The sequence below is a fragment of the Anabrus simplex genome, chromosome 3, assembly GCF_040414725.1.
Source record: "Anabrus simplex isolate iqAnaSimp1 chromosome 3, ASM4041472v1, whole genome shotgun sequence".
NCBI lineage: Eukaryota > Metazoa > Arthropoda > Insecta > Orthoptera > Tettigoniidae > Anabrus > Anabrus simplex.
Window position 1 is genome coordinate 285,463,929 of NC_090267.1, and position 24,173 is coordinate 285,488,101.

Below are 24,173 nucleotides of genomic sequence, written 5' to 3' on the forward strand. Positions count from 1 at the left end.
ATCAACAAAATAAAGAGTAGGAAGCAGAAATGTGGATGGGAATCCCTGGATAAAATTGGTTTGGACAAAATGAATGGACGCACACAAAAACAGGCTAACCATCAAATTTGTAAAAATTAAGTTAGATGCTGCCACCTGCTGTTAAAGATATAAACTACATTTACTGAAGTGGGCTACCATCAGGAAATTTAAAAGAAATACAAGGCTTTGAAGTTCTTGGGGTATCCGAATGATCTTGATAGAATTACAAAGTTGGGCTAACTGATTGTTACTAGAAGTTTGCGTATGATGGTGCCATAGTATCAGCAGGATTCAAACACTACGGAATTAGGTAGCCTATGATGCATGTCTGGTTTGGTACAATGTTGAATCAAAATGGAATCAAAAATGCAAATATTATTTTCATTTTAATAAGGCATTAACTTAAGTATTCAGTGTAATAAATTAATATAAATTATGAAATGTTATATGGACATTTATTGTTTCTTATTGGGCATATTGTCTGTTTACAAACCAAGTAAAGATGGCTTCTGCTTTTGAAGTTGAATATTATTGATGTGTACGTAATGAGGGTTCTATCAGTGGAAGTTTCAAAAAATGTGAAAAGAAGGGAAAAGTCAGATAAGAAACAGGGTTACTGGTGATTCTTACATTACATACAGAGTTGAACCGAGGGAAAAGAAAAGCTTGGATGGAGACTGTGAATGTGTGCAAAAAAAAAAAAAAGGTAAAAGTCTTTTGTCTTTTCATGTCCTAGTGCCCAGTATTTTGTGTTCCATTCACCTCCATGGCTGTGTTTACTCATGCTCCATGAGAGGGCTAAGGAGCTGTGATGTTCAGAGATCCTAGGTTTGAATCCCAGTGCTTACAGTCGGTATCCTTCGTACGGTTTTACCCTGGTTTTTTCTGCATTTCCTCCAAGTAAATACCGGTATAATCCCCTGGCACCTACCCCATGACGACAACCAGCTATCATTTGAGGAACCTGTCTTCAGTGGGCTGGATTATGATTAAGTGGTTGCATCTGAACATAATTTGGCCAACCCCCCATCGTGATTATCAATAAAACCGTTAGAGTGGTTTGCCAATGTTAAAAATAAAGCTACTTCTTTCAGATGAAAATAGAAAATATGTTAATTTTATCCTCAAAAAATGTATTTTTTCCATTAGTGGGAAAGTTTCTTTTCCTCCAATTTAAGAAAATTATGGTTAGCCCATTTTTGCATGCATCCATTCAAATGTATTAAATGGAAAACTTTAGACAAAATTGAATGGGCAGTTCTATCTGGAAAATATGGATAATCATTCAGTGAAACGGGGTGGGCTAAGGAGCGGTGATGACAGTATAGGATGCAGGAAGTAAAGATGGCATAAAATTGTTAGTGTTAAACTGTTGAAGTATTGTAAGGAATGGAATGGAATTAAGTAATTTAATAGATATTTATTTACCAGATACTGTAATAGGAATTCAGTTTTCTTCCTAGGACCTTGTTAATGAGCCCTGCGTATTTTACAGGCTACCCAGTTAACATAACCTAGATATGTGCTAGTTACATCATATTAATAAATATTTGAGTCATTGGGTGTTACAAATTAAGACATAAATACCGTAAAACTGTTTATTTAAATGAAAAATCTTCATTATTCTCAGCATAATTGCATCAGTTACATCAGAGTTTAAAGGTTTAGGTTGACTTCACATAGTGTCGTGCACAAGCGGTGTCTGGATTAGCGTGGAATCGCATGTGAGCATTCGATTCTGCATGATGTTGCAAACCCGTGTGGCATTCCACAGCGACCAAGTGGTAAGCCTCAGTGTTGCATGATTATGAACGAGCGGAAGAACACTAGAGGTTCAGAATATTCTCTTCTGTTTTTTTTTTTTTTTTCCTGATAACACTAAAATAGTTCAATTTTTCAGTTACTGTTTATCGGTTGATATTATTGTTAATGCCCTGAGGAGAATAAATTTGAAATTTTATCATATTCATGTTTCACGTAGTATTCCCCGTCCATTTACTCATTCCTGGGCTGATGACAATTTCTGGGGAGAACACTGGGAATTGAATCGTTGCTGAGAAGTGATATTGCCCTGAAGATGGTTTTCCGTGGTTTCCCATTTTCACACCAGGCAAGTGCTGGGGCTGTATCTTAATTAAGGCCACGGCCACTTCCTTCCAACTCCTAGGCCTTTCCTATCCCATCATCGCCATAAGAACTATCTGTGTCGGTGCTACGTAAAGCCACTAGCAAAAAAAAAGAGAAGTGATGTTATGGATGCAGAAATTTTTTCGCAGAACTTGAGTGTTTATCGTCGAGGCAGGTAAGCTACAACAAAGTGAAGGATGGGAAATATGATCTTTTAGAGTTATTTATCAGACGATGTTAATGTTCAAATTTCATTTTGTTATCTTTTTGATGTATTTAAACTCGTTCTTGTGGCAACCCAGAATGTCTGGAAAGTCATTGAGTTTATCAATAAATATAAGGGGCAGTCAAATAAAACCAAACACCTGCAATAATGCACATTCCGCACAAAAGATGGCAACGCAGTTGTTGCGTGTTGATACTGCCATCGCTGTGGTAGAAGAACTGTATAGTGGCAACTCACAGGTGCATGCACTTGTTGGGTTATGTCTAAGTTGATGCGCGGACTGGTCTAGTGTGTTCGTCCAGCTGTAGAAATGGACGTGCCAACTTTCCTTTTTTAAGCAGGTGACTCCTTGTTTTTGGTCCTTCCTCCCTCTCTCCTGATTGCAGAGACTTATCTTATTTTGAGAGCAGATTTAGTGTTCCTGTATTTTTCGAAAATCCAAGGTTTTTTCTCGTTCTTTAAGTAGCTGGAGAGAATTGATGTTCATTGTGCACTGGCAAGACAGATGCAATCAGCTGGTGGTGGTGTTAAATATGACAGAATCTCTAACGAAGTGCTTTTTATTTTATCATTTCCACACAACAATGCTGACTGTGAAACTATTTCTTAGCATATTTACAAGGACAAAACTCAATTCAGATCAAGGTTTCCTGGAAAAGAATTCTGAAAAAAAAAAAAAAAAAAAGTAACCTTAAAACCTGTTCAATAAGGCCAGTGCTTTGAGCATAAATCTAGTTCAGAAATTTATAAAGAAGCTTAGGGCAGTTATAATGAAGAATCATGTATTCTAAAGCTCAGATACATGCAGTATTTCAGTATTTATTTTTTTAAAAATGAATAAGAGAAATGACATAATTAGTAGGATAATTGTTAGATATTCTTCAACGTTACGTCATCAAATGTGCCGTAAAATGTTGGGATATGCTGCAAAATAATTTGCTGATTTTTGGCTTTTGAAAGTTAGCACATCTGAACAGAGAAGTGTGCTTCGTTTTCTTTTGGCTGAGGGTGCTGGAGTACGCGAGACTCATTATCGCATGTCTGCTGTATATGACAATCACTGCATGTCCACGACGAGTGTGTACGAGTTTCATACGAGATTCCGAGGAGGGCGCACATCACTGCAAGACGATGTGCGCCCAGGACAGGCCCATTGAGCCATTGCTCCTGATGTGATACGGCGGATTGATGGCCTTATCCGGGAAAATTGATGAATCACGGAGGAAGAAATTCGTGTTCAGGTCAGCATTAGCCATGTATCCATGCATGCCATTTTCAAAGATAACTTGCATTTCAGCAATATTTGCATGCAGTGGGTTCCTCATCAACTGAGGAGGGACAAAGGATTGACAGAATGGCATCATGTCTGAGTCATCTATAATGGTACCACGAGAAAGAGTATGCATTTCTGTACCTATCATCACAGGGACAAAACGTGATGCCACCAATTCAAGCCCGAGAGCAAATGGCAAAGCCAACAATGGAAACATTGCAATTCTCTGCTGCCAAAGAAATCCAAAGCTGTTCACACAAGTTCCGGTAAAGTCATGATGACCTTCTTCTTTGACTGCAGGGGTCCTCTGCTTGTTGACTTCCTCGAGCATGGAACCACAATCAGTGTGCAGCGCTATGAAGACACTTTGCAGAAACTGCGACGTGCCATAAAGTCAAAACGCTCTGGAATGCTGTTGGACGGAGAAATCCTGTTGCATGATAATGCTCGTCCCCATACTTCCAATCTGGTGAAGGCTATGCTTTAGCCATTTGGTTGGGAAACAGTTCAACATACTGTGTACAGCACGGATATTTAACCTTGTGATTTTCACATTTTTAGTGACCTGAAGAAAGACATTCGTGGGCGTCTGTTTCATTCGGACAAGGTAGTGCAAGAGTGGGTGCGTTTGGGGATATGTCAGCAACCTACCTCTTTCTACAAAACTGGAATTGATCGTCTCGTCTCCCAGTGAGATAAATGTATAAACGCTTTTGAGAATTACTTTTGAATAAAACCATTCCATGGCTACGTAGTGGTTCTTCGGTTTTCATTTGACTGTCCCATATATATATGTATAATAGGCAACTTGATATTTTTGTGGGATAATAAAATGATGATGTATAGCTTTTAGTGTCGGGAGTGTCCGAGGACATGTTTGGCTCGCCAGGTGCAGGTCTCTTGATTTAACGCCCTATGCAACTTGTGCATCATGATGAGGATGAAATGATGAGGGTATACAGACTTGATGTCCATGCAGAATTATTTTTAAATATAATGCTATGAGGGCGGATCAAATATAAATGGAAATAATTTTTTTTTAAATTTATTGCATCAACCAAAAAAATACACATATGGGGATCACTTTTTTGCCTTCGATACACATTTTCTCCATCGGTTTGGTAAGTTTTTAATGCCTTCCTGATAGAAAGAAGAGGGACGTATGCGGAGCCAGGTGCGCACGAATTCTTGTACACTTACATCATCATCATTGAACCGCTGTCCTCCTAGGTCTTGTTTGAATGGTCAAAACTAATGGTATAATAAATAATAGTGTATGGCCTCCGGAGAGGCCTGGTGCAGGTCTTTTTCTAGTAGACGGCCTATTAGGCGACCTGCATATCTGCGAAGATGAAGATGATGAGGGCCCTACCTAGGATGGTAGTAGCAGGGCGATAAATCTGGACTGTACAGAGGATGTTCCAGAGGTGTCCAGTGAATTTCCTCCAGTTCTTACTGCGTTAAAGCAACAGTATGTGGCCTTGCATTGTCATGGAGAAGAATGACGTTTCGGTTCTGTTGCCAGTGTCACTTGTTGTGATACACAGCTTTTGCTTCATCCAAAAGGCTGCATTAATATTGTCCTTTGTTCGTGAAGAAATCCACCTGCAAAATGCCCACGTAGTCCCAGAAACCGGTTGCAAGGACCTTTCCAGCAGATGGGCATGTTTTGGCCTTCACCGGACCTGCATCGTCTCTTCACCGCCACTCCATCTTGCTTGCTTTGACTTTGAGGTGCAATGATGCTCATAAGTTTCATCACAAGTCACAATATGACGCAAGAAATCCTCTTCTTCCTCCTTGTAACAACGGAGGCTCTGACAAACTTTCTGCTGTAAAGTCTTTTTTTTTTCTGGTTGAGGAGAGAAGGAACCCACCTGGCAGACAATTTTCTCAAATGGAGTTCATCTCGGATGATGGTCTGAACATTTCCGTAACTTATTCCAATGGCTAAAACAATTTGCAAATTTTTTATTCGCCAATCTTCTCCAATAATGTCATGGATGGCAACAATGTTGTCTGCAGTGATGCTTTTTCACAGTCTCCTATCATGAGGTTCATTTTCCACAGCTTCTCCTGCCACAAATTTTTTTAGCCCACTCGCACACTCGAGTCTGCGAAAGTGTTTCTTCCCCAAATTGTGCGCGGAGCCATCTCAAAAATTCTTTTGCGGGAAATTTGATTGTGCTGTGTTGTGCAACAGATGTCTGCACCTCATGCTCACTCATGGTGTACTAAAGCAACCCAGCTCTCCACCTTTGTTCATGTGTGCAAATGCCTTCTCCAGACACCCCCACCAACATCCTGGCAAAGCCCCGCCTCAGAATTATTACTAACACCAGCGGTGCATTCAAAATCCCGTTTATATTTGATCTGCCTTCGTATTGTAGTGGGTGATCTCAATTTACTAAATGATAACTGGGAAGAGAATGCAAATGACCGAAAGCATGACCAACAAATTGTGATTAAGGTAATATGGGGAGGATAGCTGAATCAGAAAGTGATAGAACCAACCAATACATACATACATTATCATTAAAGACTGTTATGCCTTTCAGCGTTCAGTCTGCAAGCCCCTGTGAATTTTATAAACGTCGCCACAAACCTATATTTGCAGCTGGTGCTGTGGCCTCATTTAGTTCTATACTTCTTTAAATCGTTAGAAACTGAGTCTAACCATCGTCGTCTTGGTCTCCCTCTACTTCTCTTACCCTCCATAACAGAGTCAATTATTTTCCCAGGTAACCTATCCTCCTCCATCCACATCACATGACTCCACCACTGAGGCTGGTTTATGTGTACAGCTTCATCCATCAAGTTCATTTCTAAATTAGCCTTTATCTCCTCATTCTGAGTTCCCTCCTGCCATTGATCCCACCTGTTTGTGCCAGCAATTATTCTCGCTACTTTCATGTCTGTTACTTGTAACTTATTAATAAGATATCCTGAGTCCATCCAGCTTTCGCTCCCGTAAAGCAAAGTTGGTCTGAAAACAGACTGATGTGAAGATAGTTTTGTCTGGGAGCTGACTTTCTTCTAACAGAATACTGTTGATCGCAACAGCTTTGTATCACCGATCTGACATTCAATCCTGTTGTATTTCTTACCTACTGACATCACTTTAGTCTTCGAAAGGCTAATTTTCATACCATACTCATTGCACCTATTTTTGAAGTTCCAAGATATTAGACTGCAAGCTTTTGGCACAATCTGCCATTAAGACCAAGTCGTCAGCATAGGCCAGGCTGCTTACATTTCCACCTAACTGAATCCCTCCTTGCCAGTTTATACCTTTCAGCAGATGATCCATGTAAACTACGAATAGCAAAGGCGAAAGATTACAGCCTTGTCTAATCCCTGTAAGTACCCTGCACCAAGAACTCTTTCCACCATCAATTCTCACTGAAGCCCAACTGTCAACATAAATGCCTTTGATTGATTTTAATAATCTACCTTTAATTCCATAGTCCCCCAGTATGGCGAACATCTTTTCCCTCGGTATCCTATCATATGCTTTCTCTAGAACTACGAAACATAAACACAACTGCCTATTCCTCTCGTAGCATTTTTCAATTATCTGGCGCATACTGAAAATCTGATCCTGACAGCCCCTCTGTGGTCTGAAACCACACTGGTTTTCATCCAACTTCCTCTCAACTACTGATCGCATCCTCCCTTCCAAGACGCCAGTGAATACTTTGCCTTGTACACTAATCAATGAGATACCTCAATAGTTGTTGCAATCCTGCCTGTTCCTTTGCTTATAGATAGGTGCAATTACTGCTTTTGTCCAATCTGAAGGTACCTTACCAATACTCCATGCTAATCTTACTACTCTATGAAGCCATTTCATCCCTGCCTTCCCACTATACTTTACCATTTCAGGTCCAATTTGATCTATTCCTGCTGCTTTATGACAATGGAGTTTATTTACCATCCTTTCCAATTCCTCAAGCGTAATTTCACCAACACCATTTTCCTCCTCCCCATGAGCTTGGCTGTTCGCAACACCACCAGGAAGATTTCCTTTTACGTTGAGAAGCTGTTCAAAATAATCCCTCCACCTCTCCAGCGATTCCCTGGGATCTATTATGAGTTCATCTGAATTACTCAAAACACTGTTCATTTCCTTTTTCCCTCCCTTCATAAGATTCTTTATTACTGTCCAGAAAGGTTTCCCTGCTGCTTGACGTAGCCTTTCCAGGTTATTACCAAAATCTTCCCACGACTTCTTTTTGGATTCAGTAACTTTCTGTTTTGCTCTGTTTCTTTCATCTACGTACAGATCCCTGTCTGCCTCGGCCCTTGTTTGGAGATATTTATGATAAGCCTTCTTTTTATGTTTACAAGCTGCTCTCACTTCATCATTCCACCAAGATGTTTGCCTTTTCCCATCTTTATACACAGTTGTTCCTAGGCATTCCCTTGTTGTTTCTACTACAGCATCCCTGTATGCCACCCATTCTCTTTCTATATCCTGAACCTGCTTACTGTCCTACTGTTCGGAACTTCTCACTAATCATATCCATGTACTTCTGTCTAATTTCCTTGTCCTGGAGATTTTCTACCCTTATTCGTTTGCAGACAGATTTCACTTTCTCTACCCTAGGCCTGGAGATACTTAGTTTACTACAGATCAGATAGTAGAACCAACCAAAGGGGAAAATCTTCTAGGCATGATGGTTGTAAAACCAGAAGAGCTCTATAGAGAAACTGAAATGATAGATGGTATAAATGATCATGTAGCTTTTTTGTTGTAGTTAAGGCCACGGCCACTTCCTTCCATTGCCTAGCCCTTTCCTATCCCATCGTCACCATAAAAAATCTTTCTGTGTTGGTATGACAAAGCCAATTGTAAATTAAAAAATTGTCGTAGTACATAAATATGATAGAAAGGAAGGTTGTAAAGTAGGATTGTTAGGTAATACCATGTGGTTGATAAGAAAGGCATGGGGAAATTTTTAAAATGCAATTATGATCAGTGGAACATGGTAAATAAAAATGTAAACAGCCAATGGGGTGGGTTCAAAGCAATTGTTGAGGAGTGTGAAAACAGGTGTGTATCTTTAAAGATGGTAAGCAACGGTAAGGATCCATTATACCGGGTGTTCCACCAGCCCCTTGCGATCCATTTTTATCTCCCGTTCACATTTACTACAATTCTGAAAAACATCGGTCCCTCTCCCTAAACCGGGGTAATACAGGGTGATTTTTTCCACCATGTACAATCTCTAGGGATCAATTGAGGAGAGGATATGGAACAGAAAAGATCTATTGATCGTATGTCCGGAAATGCATGGTTTGTTTGTTAGGGATCATTTATTCAGTCATCCTTCTTTACAGAGATGGTGGTCTAATACGCGCTGTACCATGCAGCCACAGTTAAAGTATGTGTTGAAGATGGTTTCCATGTGCCTCCACGCATGCGTGTACACACCGTAGCATGTTCTGTCTCACACGTTCACATCGGCCAGGCTGTACCCGAACAGTGTCAAAGGCAGCATGAATACACTGCTCCAGTGTCTCCTCATTTGGAATGGGCTCTGCATACACGATACTTTTGAGATGGCTCTATAATCAGAAATTGCACGCGTTGAGATCTAGTGAACGAGCAGGCCATGCAACTGGACCTCCTCTCCGATCCATCGACCAGGAAAGACATGATTGAGATGCGTCTGAACGTTCACGGCGAAGTGGGCTGGAGCCCCATCGTGTAGCAGCCACATAACCCTGCAAATCATCAATGGTACGTCTTCCAGTAGGGGAGGTAAAGTCACCCGCAAGAAACTCCGATAGTTCCAGCCTGTTAGGGAATGTCGATGGAAGACTGGTCTCAAAACACGGTCGCCAGTTATCCAGGCCCGCACATTCCGTCTGAACTGCTGCTGAATGATTCGCTGGCACCAAACCATGGGGGTTCTGCATCTCACAGATGACTGTTATGAATGTTGAAGATACCACTCCACATAAAGGTGACCGGCCTCATCTGTGAATAGACTGGATGCCACAAATCCCGGAATCGTGGATGCCTGGTGAATAAACCAGTGACAAAACTGCTCCTGATGTGAAAAGTCTGTTGCTAGTAAGCCCTGCACACGCTGTAAGTGGTAGTGGTAGTAGCAATATATTGTCATGGAGAATGTTCTACACGGTCGTGTGGCTTACCCTGTACTGGCAGGCCAACTGCCGTGTACTGACACGGCAGGCGCCTTCCACAGTGTTAATCATATTTTCCTCCACGTCTGGTGTCCGAACAGGGCAGGTACGTCCTTCATGATTTCCTGCTTCCTTAAACGACCCTGTCTCAGACAAACGGCAAAACACTGTTGCAAACATTGAATGCTGTGGTTGTTGTCGGCAGGGATAGGTCTCCTGATACAACCGCGCAGCCCGTTGCCATTTGCCTCGCCATAAGTAAACACCGTCTTGGCAAGTTCTCGAGTGGAATATGGAACCGTTGTGTACAACGCTGTAACACATCCACCAGCCGGTGAGTCAGCACGAGAAGTGACTCGGACACAACAGTACCAATGACTATGGCAGGTGAGGGCGCTAGGGCATGACGTATGAGGAACTGTATCATCCTCTAGGAGGAAACGCATACTGTAAATATGGCGGTATGGTGCAGCGTGTATTGGCCTGCAGTCTCTGTAACAAAGTATGATTGAATACATGGCCGCTAGCATGCACACCATGCATTTCCGGACGTACGTTCATTAGACCATTTTTGTTCTGTATCCTCTACGTGATCAGTCCTTAGAGTTTGTACACGGTGGAAAAAATTCATCCTGTATAACGAGATGTGTGTTTACGGGGTAGAAGACAGTAGGAATCCTGAACGCCACTGTTTATTCATTATGGGTACCTTGAATGAACCCGTAAAACGAGTACAGATACGCAGAACACGTACTTTAAAACAAGAGGCAGACCGGGAGCACGTTACTGTATAGGCTGGGTAGTGGGCGCCGTAGGTCAAGTGTTGCAGTAGCTCACATGGCAAGAGGGCGGGGATATATGTGAGAGTGGACAGTGCTCGAGGTACGAGGTTCGAATCCCATATATGAATTTTTTTAACAGCCAGATTCCTGGGATGTGGTAAGATTGCATACTTGATAGCTTCCAAGGACTGATTTTTTTTAATTTGACCCTGTGAAAGACCATATGTATCATTGCATTGGGTATGGTGCTGGCTCGTACATTCACACCCCACTGTGACTTAAAAGCTGTCTGTCGCACCCAATGGGGATTATATCCACACTCCAGAAATACATATTATGGCGATTAATGGTTCCATTGTTGTGGAATCGTGCTTCGTCCGTAAATAGGAAAGCAGGACCCGTGTCCCCATGCTGTAGGATCCATTAACAGAACACCACCCGGGCATCAAAATCATAACCATGGAGCTCCTGGTGTACGTGCAGATGGTACGGGTGAAACCCGTGGGTATACAATATCCGCATAACAGACGCTCGGCTGATGTTTGTCTCCTGTGCAATGGCTACGCTGTATAGTGTCAAACACGACCTCTTCATTGTTAGCAGACGTCACAGGATGATCTCGAACAGGCAGTTTCCTTCCCAGGGTTGCAGTATCCCATAGTCATTAGTCATGACTGTCAAGTTCTGAACTTGTGATTGAAAATCTATTCACTATTTTATTCCCCATTTTACACCCATTTAAGCATAATGTTATAATATTTTGTGTATTGTGTATGTTTGTATATATGTACCTATGCTTATTTCTCACATTTAGCTGAAGATGATGCTAAATAGCATTGAAACTAGTCCCAAGTAAATATGTTGTAACTACCGAGCTCGATAGCTGCAGTCGCTTAAGTGCGGCCAGTATCCAGTAAACGGGAGATAGTGGGTTCGAGCCCCACTGTCGGCAGCCCTGAAGATGGTTTTCCGTGGTTTCCCATTTTCACACCAGGCAAATGTCGGGGCTGTACCTTAATTAAGGCCACGGCCGCTTCCTTCCACTTCCTAAGCCTTTCCAATCCCATTGTCGCCATAAGACATATCTGTGTCGGTGCGACGTAAAGCAAAAAAAAAAAAAAAATGTTGTAACTTAACCATTGTAACATTTATTTGTGTTGAAAAGGTGGGCCCTTTAAGTTACCTCTCTTATGTTCTCAGTTCAATACAGATATAAAATTCTTAAATTTAAATCCATTGGGAGATGTTCAATAAACTTCCAAATTCGTTGCAATCATTTAAGAAAAGACTAAGAAAACAACAGGTAGGGAATCTGCCACCTGGGCAACTGCCCTAAATGCAGATCAGTGTTCATTGATTGAGTTGGCAATGCTTATCTTCACTTTGGTGGTTTTGGACAACAAATCTTATTTAGTAGGTTTAGGTTGGCAAAGTAACCTAATTTAAAATAATAAAATATATAAACTTCATATTGTTAAATTTTTGTTTCCTTTTCCTTATGTGTATGCTTCTCTTATAATTCACAATACTGGTCACTAACTGAAAAGGAAAAATCCATCAATTCTATGGGAAACAGTGTTTTAGGAAGACTTGAATGGCTTTTCTTTCATTTTTCAGTTTATATTGTATTCAATTTTTGATTCATTTTGTAGATTGTTGTTTGAGCTTGTTGGTTCAGCAACATTTTTGCTTTAATGCAGTACAAGGAACTAAATAATTGCAATTTTTAAACAAGAAGTTCTTGTAATTTCTCTGATAGAGTAAAATTAAATCAGTTGATAACTCCTTCCTGAATGGAGTATTGTTGATTGGACTTTGAATGGCATTAAGTCATAATAAAATAATCCAGACCCTTGCAAACACATTCTGTCAAAAGAGTGTTCAGGTATTTTTTACACAAGGGATGTAGAATAAGAAACATGCATGTACGTTTTGGCATCTTATCATTTACATAGTGGACATATTAATATATTTTTATATGGATGAAATAGAGTTGATAATATTGTGTCAAGTTTATTGTTATACATTCAGTGCTGATTTGCTTTCTGAATTGTTCAACCATTTCTTATAATTGCCATCTTTGCACCATTTTTAAAGTGGAATAAGTGTTGTAATAATTTGTGATTGTTCTAATTTTATTTTATTTATTTCTTTTCAGGCTTCTCTTTTTTCTTTTTTTGTCCTTGTAGAAAACGATATCTCCAGGATGGGAATTTCAGATGTCCAAAGTACTCTCTCTCACATTGTGTCTTTGCTGTCTCCACTTCAGGACCCAGCTAAAAACTGGGAGGTTGATTTAGCTGCAGTAAGTTATAATCAGTTTAAATTATCACATAGCTGTATTGTGTATGACAAATTTAAATACCTGTAATGGCAGATTACTTGCATTTGTGTTTTACTTATTAAAAATGTTTGTCACTGTCTTCTCAACTGGTATGATAAATTTATGGTTAGGAAATAATCCTATGATTTTTTTTTGTACTGAATAAGTCAAATGATCACCATATTATTATGGGTGTTGGTAGTATGGTGCGTTGATATATTTTCATACAAGTTGCTTTGCGTTGCACTGACACAGATAGGTTTTATGGCGATGATGGGATAGGAAGGGGATAGGAGTGTGAAGGAAGCAGCCGTGTCCTTAATTAAGGTACAGCTGCAGAATGCCTGGTGTGAAAATGGGAAACCACGGAAAACAAATTTCAGGACTGCCAACAGTGAAGTTTGAACCCATAGTCTTCCAAAGCAAGCTCACAGGTAACCACATGGCCAACTCGCTCGATGTGGTGTGTTGTGTGTAGATGAAGAGAAGTGTACTGGAACGAACTCAAATACCCAACCCCTGAGTTTGAGGAATTAATCAGACATGTTTAAAATCCTTGACCAATTGGGAATCAAACGTGGGACCCTCTGAACTGAAGGTTTGATCTACAGTTCGGACCTCAACAATGCTCAGATAATAGTCGAATGTGATATAATTATTAATTTCAGTGTCAGCTGGCTTGAATGCAAGCCAGTCAAATGTCTCATGGTCTATTAATGCAAGCACATCTTCCAGTCATAAAGCTGCACTTTCTGAAGCAGTTCTGAAATGGTTGACGAGGTTATGTGTCTCCAATCTTCAACCACAAAGTGGAGATCTGATAGAACATTTAATTTCATTTTAGATGCATTGTCAAGCAGTCCCTCATTGATCATTGCCACAGCCTTCCTGATCAGCTGCGTATGATATGGTAGTAGTATTTGAAAACATGAATGATGCTCAGATCCAATTATTGCAGTAGACTCGTGCAGTTTGAGGGGGGGAACACAACATTCATATTTCTCAGAGTATTGGTGTTCTTGGGATGAGCCGAGCATTGGTCAATAAACAGAACAATCTGTTTTTGCAGCCCACTTGCTGATCCCGATGAATGAGATACGTCTCAGAAATTATGGACATCATCCAGAGTTGGGAATTGGCTCTGGTGGTGCTGGTGATTATTTTTTTAAAGAGGAAGTACAACTAGGCAACCATCCTCTATATAACACTAATCAGAGGGGGAAAAAAATGGAAGGGATCTGACACTTCAAAAATGAAGGTATCGGCCAAAGAAAGGCAAGGGCCATGAAGGACGTGAAAATGAAAGACTCCATAAGCCTCGAGTGCTCTAATGCGTCGTGGTGGGGAAAAATAAGAGTTGACCCAGGAAGGTCGGATAAAATAGATGAACATGAGGACCCTGGCACAAGTAAGTGGAAGCCATGCCAGGACTCAGCCCAGGGCCCCGCAGTCACCAACCCACTCTCCCTTGTTGGGAGCCCCTGGGGCCCCATTTAGTCACCTCTTACAACAGGCAGGGGATACCGTGGGTATTATTCTACGTCTGTTCTTTATTGATAATTTATGTTTTTGAAGCATCAAGGCTCGTTAAATTTTCCAATAATAAGTAAGTGGAAGGAACATTTCACTTCCATCATCATTACAGGCCAAAACAACTGTGCAACTGTCTGCTTGGATTTTATACCACCATAGCATGGGTCACCTTCGAAGATTGGGGTCTTTCTGGGTTGAAGGTTATAGAAAAGTCTGGTTTCATTAGCATTGACAAACTGTGTTCCCAAAATTCACTTTGGGTCGGATGCGCAATGCTGTGCTAACTCATCGGTTGTTCAAGTGCGACCACTTTAGTGATATTCACGTCAAAATGTAGGAGCACAAAATCTTGAATCTGGTTCGTGGAGTTATGTTCCATTGCGATCTCATCATGAACACTGACGATGAGTTGATGGAAGACACGAAGCACCGTGGCGTGACACACGTCCGGCGCATTACGCGCAAAGTCAACAGCGAAGTCGTTGCCACGGGTGCGTTCATTGTCTCCTTCAAATTGTCAGTGTTACCAGAAAAAGTCAAGGTAACAACCTATCGCTCTAATGTGAGGCCATCAATGTCAGAGGTTCGGGCATATGGTATCTCGTTGCTCGAATCCATTTGTGTGTGGTAAATGTGGCAGAGGAAGAGTGCACAACTCCTTACAGGTGCACTAACTTCTCTGGTCTTCATTCACCCCGAGATCGGAACTGTTCGGTATATCTCGGTGAGAAGAAGATCCAGGAGATAAACACCCTGGAGGGTCCTTCCTACCAGGAAGTGCGTTGTGCTCCCGCCAAGAAGCTAGACTACACGAAGATAGCACAGAGTCTTCCAGATTTGACGTTTACATCATCTACACCTGTTACGATTGCTGTGCCCAAGGCGGCTGTTGCTCCTGTGAGCAAAGCCGCGAAGAGTAAAAGCTTGTCGGGGGGATCACGCCACCTCCGACCACAAAGAAGTCTGTGCCTGTTGGGACTCCTTAGTCGACAGCAAGGGGAGAAGGCCAAGGCTCCCTCCCACCAACAGATCGGCGAAAGCCGTGCCCACGACGGCAGAGGCGGAATCATCGACCAGGGCTGGGAGATCCAGCCCGTTTAAACAAGAAAAGAAGGCAGTTTCTCCTGCAAAGGGGAAATCGTGCCCTCCATCTGGAGGGTATGAATCAGCACCAGCAGGTACACCTGCTCCTATACCTGAGTGCTCCCCTTGAAGGAGGAAATCCCGCCCCCGAAATACATCAGAAGTTCTGGGTGTCCGTCCCCTAATCCGTTGATGACTGGATGGATGTCGGGCTTTCATCTACATCTTCGCACATAGATGTTGATGTTCTTGCTTAGGTTTCAAAGCATCTTGCTGCTTATAACTTAACACTCTTCCCTTTTAATCCACACTATGGCACTGTTACAGTGGAATTGTAACGGTTATGATAGGCATCTTGCTGAGCTGCGCCAGCTAATTAGTGAGTTTCCGGCGAGTATAGTCTGCATTCAGGAAACTAATCTAAGACCAGGTCATCATAGAGTCTTGAGAAATTTTCGACTATACTTGAGAGAATGACATTATGCTAACAGGGCTTCTGATGGCGTTGGCATTTTAGTCCGTTCTGATACCTACAGCGAAGAGGTTCCACTAAGAACCCCGCTGGAGGCTGTAGCAATTTGCATTCTGCTGCCTGTCATAGCAATACTGTATTACATTTATTTTCCACCAGGCCAGCCTCTTAATATAAATGATGTAACTGATCTTATAGATCAGCTTGCACCTCTATTCCTCTTATTGGGTGATTTTTAACTCCCATCACCCTGTATGGGGCTCTGAAACCCCTTGCCCCAGGGGAAGGGAGTTGAAAATATTAGTAAGAGGTGTGCAATTAAGTATTTTGTATATAGGTGAACCAACTCATTTCGGTGTACATTACGGCACATCTATGCCGCCGAATGCTTGTTACCCTGCTTCGGTGGAATACACACGATGATCTCTGTGACAGTGACTATTTCCCCATTGTTCTTACTTTGTTTAAACAGAAATCCATCAAGGGTCCTCCTTGATGGATTCTTAAACATGCTGATTGGCCAAAGTTCACATCACTAGCTATCTTTAATGACGTGAGCAGGCGGAGTGTAGATGGCAATATAACTTACATAACACAAGTTATTCTTGCTGCTGCTGAGAAGTCCATTCGATCGTTTTCAGGGACTCTTCGCAGAAAACTTGTTCCTTGGTGGAATGAAGAAATTGCAGCAGCTCTAAAAGAACGCCATTATGCTCATAAACGCTATCATAGGCAGCCTGCTGTGGCCAACTGGGTAACATTTTAAAAACTCCGCACTAAGGCACGAGTTCTTATTCTATAGAGTAAGCAAGCTTCATGGGAGAGGTTTGTGTCGTCTATGACATCACATACACCGTCATCTCAAGTGTGGACTAATCTTAATTGTATTTCGGGAATACAAGGATCATCTTCGGTACCGGGAATTTCCATTGTAGGCAGCATCGTCACTGAACCTTGCAAGGACACGTCTCCCGGACCAGACAATGTTCATAACCATATGTTGAAACACCTTAGTCAGGATAGTGTGTTATATCTCCTTCATGTATTCACCTGAATCTGGATAGAGGGTGAGTTACCGTCTCACTGGCGAGAGGGCATAGTAATTCCTGTCCTCAAGCCTGACAAAAATCCTAAGTATGCAGGAAGTTACAGTCCTATTTGCCTTACTAACTGTTCGCGTAAGCTATTTGAGAGGATGGTAAATTGCTGACTTGTGTGGTGTCTGGAGAAAAAAGGACTTTTGTCCGAGTACCAATATGGTTTTCAAGCAGCTCGTTCAACCACTGACCACTGGGTACGCCTGGAGAGTTCTATCCAGGATGCATTTCTCCACACACAGTACTTGGTGGCTGTTTTCTCTGACTTACAAAAGGCCTATGACACCGCTTGGCGATATGGTCTCCTCTCAGTCCTGTATCGGTGGAGATTCCGAGGTAATTTGCCGGTATTTATCGCGAATTTTTTATCCCTCCGTCTATCCCGTATCCAAGTAGGAGGGCATATTCGCAATACCACATTCAGGAAAATGGAGCCTCACAGGGATCGTTTCTTAGTATCACTCTGTTTGCGATTGCTATAAACGGTATTGTTGCTGCTACTATTTCAGCAGTAATACCGTTGCTATATGTGACAATTTTGCCCTGCATTATAGCTCGCACAATATGGCCGTTGCAGAGCGACAATTACAGCAAGCTATTAAGTGAGTGGAACAGTGGACTTTAGAATATGGGTTTCAGTTTGCAACTGCAAAGACCTCTGTTGTACACTTTTGCCGGAAGCCCATTCTTTACTCGCGTCCTGAATTTTTCTTAGGGAATGTTGCTCTTCCTGTAGTTGACACTTACCGATTTCTTGGGCTCCTTTTTGATAGCAAATTATCTTTAACATTTGTCGGTAGCCCTGAAGATGGTTTTCCATAGTTTCCCCTTTTCACACCAGGCAAATGCCGGGGCTGTAGCTGCTTCCTTCCAGTTCCTAGGCCTTTCCTATCCAATCGTCACCGTAAGACATATCTGTGTCGGTGCGACATAAAGCACAAAAAAAAAAAAACCAACTCATTTTGCTACTTTTCTAATCCCCAGAATCCAGTAGATTTCCCTAAATCTGACTAGCAATGCCAGTAATCCAGCATGTTGTGATCGATGATGTTCATCCATATTGATTTGGTCTCTACTGCATATTTGATTGGCAGCAAGATGGGTTGATGGGTTTCTTTGAGTACTTTGTATACTTGAATACTTCACTTTCTTCCCCCAAGGTAACTGTGGTTTTGACCCTCAAAACTACTCTTTTGTCCTCTGGGCTTGACTTTCTTCTCAAGTTCCTGCTCATTATCCTGAAAGTATTCTTTTTGTGTTTTTCAACCTATTGCATTTCTTTACCAGTGAATTCGCCTATCCATGTTTGCTTTGTCTTAAGGTGCGATTATAGTGTGAGAGGAACACAGAGGATGAGGTTAGAGGGATCAAAATACTGTTATTGCATGTTTAATGGAGAGGAGAGCAGCAAGGAATGATGTGCAAAATATCATTGCAGAACAAAAGAAATCTATTTGTTTCTCATAGTGGTGACCAGCCCAGTCGGGTAGGTCCAGCAACCCTTCATTGCTTTCATTGGACATGTGCTTTTTTTATGGTCTTTGGTAGTACAATCGCCTACACTATCTCCAGAACAAGATTTTGTTTTTTTTTCTTAGCTTATCACGAAACTTGTCTCTGCTGGACATTATGTCCTGTCCTGAGAAAGAAAAAATCATATTTTTATTTCTCCCCCTCCCTCCCAGGATCTTAATTACAGGACAGAATTTGGGACTTAACTCGCTCTTTTAAACTAGAAGTTACTTCAATGGAAAATTCAGTGGAATGAGCAGTAAAAGTGATGTGGGAATGTTTGCTCCATCTGCATACAAAACCATCAACTAGGAAAGATTTCCAAAGAATTTCAGAAAGTTCTTTGACAACTGGAACTCTCCAGATACAATTGGAGCAATAGACGGCAAACAGAGTTGCTTGAAATTTCCTGCCGTCGGACTGTCCCTTTTCTGACCTGTTTGCACATGATATAGCTCTTCTATAAACACTAAGCTCTCCACTCTCCTCTTTTCTTCCTTTGCCATTCTTTTCTTTTCTCCCATGTTACGATTTTATGTTTTTAGCATAGATCAGGTCTAAAAAACGTTTTCTCGAAAAAAGGAGAGGAGTGTCTCCCTCAATCATATGACAGAGCACAATGTTTACGTGTCAGGTCAAGCAGAGTAACTGGAAACGTGCACGAGGCAGTGTGCAGTTAGTCGCGCAGAACACAAATCAAGGCCCTTCCCCAGAGGTATTCCGTAGTTGGAGCATAGGAATGAAAAGGGGACACCAAACAAATAATAAGCCCAAGGGATCAGGTTTTAAGAATCATGACATATATTGTAACAACATCAAAAAAAAGCTTATAAACACGATACATAGCAATTAAAACTCATAATCTTTGGTATAGGTCAGGTACTGGAATAGTAGACATAAGGTGCATGTACAAGTGTTTTGTGAAAATTATAAACAGATGACAAGATTCAAATAGTTACAATGGTATCAATATCGTAGCAAGGACGTACCCTGAATATACTTCCAAAAAAAAAAAATTACTAGTGGAATGATACATTCAGTAAACATTGGGATAGCAATGCGAAGAAACCACCACATCGATCTTTCACAATATTTAATCCCCCGAAAACGAATTTCATTTTACTAGAAGAACAAGTTGACATTAATTTTAAAACGATTAAATAGATGAACAGTTATGAAAATTCGCAGACCATTACTAATCTATTAGTGCATTATCAATTTCTCATAGAAAAAGAAGAATAGGAAGCAACAAGGGCATACACCGGTAGAAGGAGAGGTAGGGAAAATGGATAAAGAAAAAACAAAACACAGTTAAGGGCATTAAGGGAACAGGCAGGGATCAGGCTGCAAAACCCCGTTGAAGGTTAAGTTCATTTCAACACACGATGTAAGGTTCAAGCTCGCTTATTGGTCCGCCAAGGAAACTCCTCAATCACAATTATCAATGTTCACAGAAATGAAGGAGGTGCTCCATAGTGTAAGTAAAGTCCAAAAGGGACCAAAATTTTCAAAACTTGATATTTGTAACAAAGTCTGTGAGGAACTAGAAAGAATAACCACATGAATATGTAAAATAAAACATGAGTCTGCTCACCCAGCGAGACGTAGGAGGTTCCTACACAGGTTAAATAAGGCAGCACGGACCAGCCGCGGACGATATAAAACTCCCACTGCTTACAATAGCATAATGCACACACCTGATCGCCGATCAAGGCGAAACGGCAAGTTTATATAGGCCGGAGAGCCAGGCGTGGAATGTGCGGGAACAGTGATGATGTCTGGGGGTGGCGGGGAGAGGAAAGCAAGCACACACACAGTCGTGAGGCAGACAAGGCAACAGATGGATGGTAAACGTAGCAGTCCAATGTCACTAGCGATGAATATGCACAAGGTAAGAAAACATATATATCGGGAGCACGTTACACCCCTCACCGCTCCACCAGAAACGCAGACTTAGTAAGGTTGTTATTTTTATTTAATTTGAGAAATACAAGAGCCTCCAACAAAACTCAGGAGGATTCCACGCCACACGTGACGCTGTCTTTCATTTCTCAATGTTGAGCTCATTTTCAGGTACAGTAACTTCATAGAATGGCCACTGCGCTGTATTATCCTTAAGCCATTGTGGTCATTTCCACCATTTGCTCTCATAGAGTTCCTTTGGACTGCAGCCCCGTGATGGAAGATCAGCTGCATTGATTATCCCCGGAAGGTGGTGCCAGTCATCAGTATTGCTGTATTGGCGTATTTCTTGACAATGGTTACCATCTAATGTGCTCCATTTATCTGTTTGCTTTATCAAAGTCAGTGTCGCTGATGAATCACAAAAAAAAAAGGAATGTTTTGCAGTGTTGTAGTCCAGTGCCTCTTTCATCTACATAGAAATTCTGGGATTAATGACTGCCACTACCAGTTCCAAGTGAGATATAGGGCTAGTGACTTGCTTCATCATCATCATCATTTTCCAGCTCCAGTTTCCCAGGTGTGGTGTACAAGTGCTTGCCACTTTTCCTGTCAAAGTATAGTTTCTGTTTGTCTATGACTTCCCACTTGACATTCCTCTTGCTGACCTCCGATTTCACTATGTCTCTCCATGGATTTCTCAGCGTCTCTAATGCCCTCTCCTCTTTCACTTCTCGGTCAAAGTAATTCCTTGCTGTTCTTGTTCTGTCCATCCTCATAACATGTGCAAACCATTGTTGCCTCCGTCTTCCTAAAGCTCGGTAACGGGTATTTTGATGCCAGCTTCCCTCCTGTTTACTTCTTTTCTAATCTTGACTTTCCTGGACTTTTGGTTCATTGTTGACTGTTGACTGGATTTTACTGTTAAGTCTTGTTATGTAGGATACAGGTTTCAAGTCCATAGCTGAGAATTACATTGTAGTTGGTATGAAACATGGTCAGTTTTGCTTTCTGGGGGTATTTTATCATCCCATAGTAAATTTCTCACTTGAAAATAAAATTGAGAAACTTCCGAAGTCCTAGTAAGTATTTCTTGGTTTATTGTGTTACCTTTTGAAATGATACTTCCCTGGTATTTGAAGTTAGAAACAGATTGTAACAGAGTTCCATCCAGGAAAATGTTTGAAACTGTACCTTTCCTGTTGATAGTCATTTCAACAGTATTTGTTTTATGATGTTTAGTCCATATTCTTTAAACTTGCCATTCCAAAGATTTAGTTAGTTACTCCTATACTTCTGCTTCATGTTCATCCCAGATCAGAACATCATCTGCAAAATATTAGAGTGTTAGGCTCTTTGCAATGTTCTTTGATAGATTTTATGATCCGATCCATGATGATGATGATGAACAGGAGTTGTAACAAGTTGTAACAAGTACTTTTTTTTATTTTTTTTTTACTAGTTGCTTTACGTCGCACCGACACAGGTCTTATGGTGACGATGGGACAGGAAAGGGCTAGGAGTGGAATGGAAGTGACTGTGGCCTTAAGTAAGGTACAGCCTTACTGGTGTGAAAATGGGAAACCACGGAAAACTATCTTCAGGGTTGCCGACAGTGGGATTCAAACCCACTATCTCCCGAGTACTGGATACTAGCCGCATTTAAGCGACTGCAGCTGTCAGGTTCAGTGACTCCTCTTTTGGTTTCAAACCAATCTGATCTTCCATCCCCTATTTAGATACAGCTGAAGCATTTTTGATAGAAAATTTTTACTTTTTCGATCAGGAAATTTGACACACCAAGTTTGTACTATATTCTCAGTGCTTCTCTGTTAGCATTCTGATGGCAAATATCAAGTCACTTTTGCTTCGGCTCTTTAGAACCCGTGTTGCTTCTCCTCCAATAAAGGTTTCACTATCTTGCTTGCTTGAAAAGTGCAATCCTCGTCTTAGTGTGTACTAATTGTACCTTCTCTGCTTTCGTTGTCTTCAAGAATGCATAAGCTGCATAGGCAAGTTTACTTGCATCACAAAATACTGGAAGGCTAACATCTTCAGTTCTCCAATCTACTTGTACCATTCTCCTTGGAAGGTGATATCTAGCTAATCATTGCATCTGCTGTAATCAGGTCTTGAATTGCAATCATGAAGCCCTTCATCCTATCAGAATTTATATTTCCATGTTTCTTGCAGCATTAACTTCGGAAGTAAGTTAGACGGATTAGAGATTTGCTGAGCCACAGATAACAGATTCCTTGTTGTAATTGGGTGTGTAGTCATTGCTACAGTTTTAACATCACAGAGAAGCTCATTTGTTGTGACATCCCATAACAGACCCAAGACCGTAACAACTCCATCTCCCATTGCACTTCTGTCTTCTTGATGAGCTATCCTTGAAGGTTAAATTATGCTGAAGACATCAAATTTCTCTAATTCTTCATTTGTTACACTGGTAAGACAATAGAATGAATGACTGAGTCACTCCGCTGTACCTTTCATTTCCTCAGATGCACGTTTTGAGTGCTGTACTAATGTCGCACCTAGCAAGAATGGGCTAGACGAGACTGTGAACACCACTCTGCAGTGCTTGAAGATTGCCACTTCTTTATTATGACATTTCTTCCACTAAAGGAGTCTTTAAAAAAATCCTTATCTCCTTGGGCTAGCTTAATGTGCAGAAATGCCTTTCTGATATCAGCTATACTGAACTGCATCAAAAGTTTAGATATTAATTCCAACAAGTTAGGCCCTTCTACCAGACAGCTGTTAAGCCTTTTGGGCTGGGGCATCTGATATACAGTAGACGTAATGTTGGTGGACATGCCAGACTCCTTTATCACTGACTGGTGAGGGAGATAGTGACCATCATTCTTGCTGGCAGAGGGATTATTTCCACTATATCATTCTGCAGCTATTCACAAAACATTTCAGCATACTCTTCCAGCTTGCCTGTGGTTTCCAGTCTTTTGCTGGCACTCGATAATCTTTTCCAGCTAGATCATAGTTGTCCCTCAGTTGCAGATGTCCCTCTTTCCAGGGTAAGCAGACCTTATTATTTTCCCTCTTGGTCATGTTTTTACTGTCTTTTTGAAGAACTGAAGTGTATTTTTTTTAAACTTGCTTTGGTTTTATTATCCATCAGTTTATTGATGCTTATTAACTTCAAGATGCCACAAATGAACTATATCTAAGCCAGTTGTAAGGTTGAGGTTAGTAATTGTATTGCATTTGGTGAATATTCTATGCTGTCCAATCACTGTCCAGCTCAGTTTAATTTCAAGCGCAACCATCTTATTGTCTAAAATTACTCTGGAGCCTGTTACCAGTTGCCTAATTATTTCTGCCCCCCAGTGATATCTTTACTTTGGGAATGTCATGGCCTACATCAGATAAGATAATGTACTGGCTACTGCTGAATCAAGGTACATAATCACAAATTTTCTGTTGGTCCAACGTAGTGACTAAAATTTTTCATCTAAACTTCTAAGAGTTCCCTCATAAATATCATGCGCTTGTTGGTCTGTCTCTACCCCACCATGCCGATTATGTATTAATGTCCCTTCCTCTATTTTCTGTAGCCCAAGCTTATGAACAGTACCTTTAGTTATGTATGATCTTTGAGAATCTTAGGCAAGTAGCACTCTTACCAAGTTAAGAACCTTGTTT

The 24,173-nt window shown here is 41.2% G+C and overlaps 1 protein-coding gene across 1 annotated transcript in view; it reads left to right on the forward strand.

Moving 5' to 3' along the window:
- Positions 1-24,173, forward strand: part of LOC136867230 (condensin-2 complex subunit H2) — a 266,034-nt gene that overhangs the window by 22,293 nt on the left and 219,568 nt on the right. Inside the window, exon 2 of the mRNA XM_068227053.1 lies at positions 12,744-12,890. Coding sequence (XP_068083154.1) covers positions 12,792-12,890 — 99 coding nt within the window. The 5' untranslated portion in view covers positions 12,744-12,791. The remainder of the gene's footprint in view (positions 1-12,743; positions 12,891-24,173) is intronic.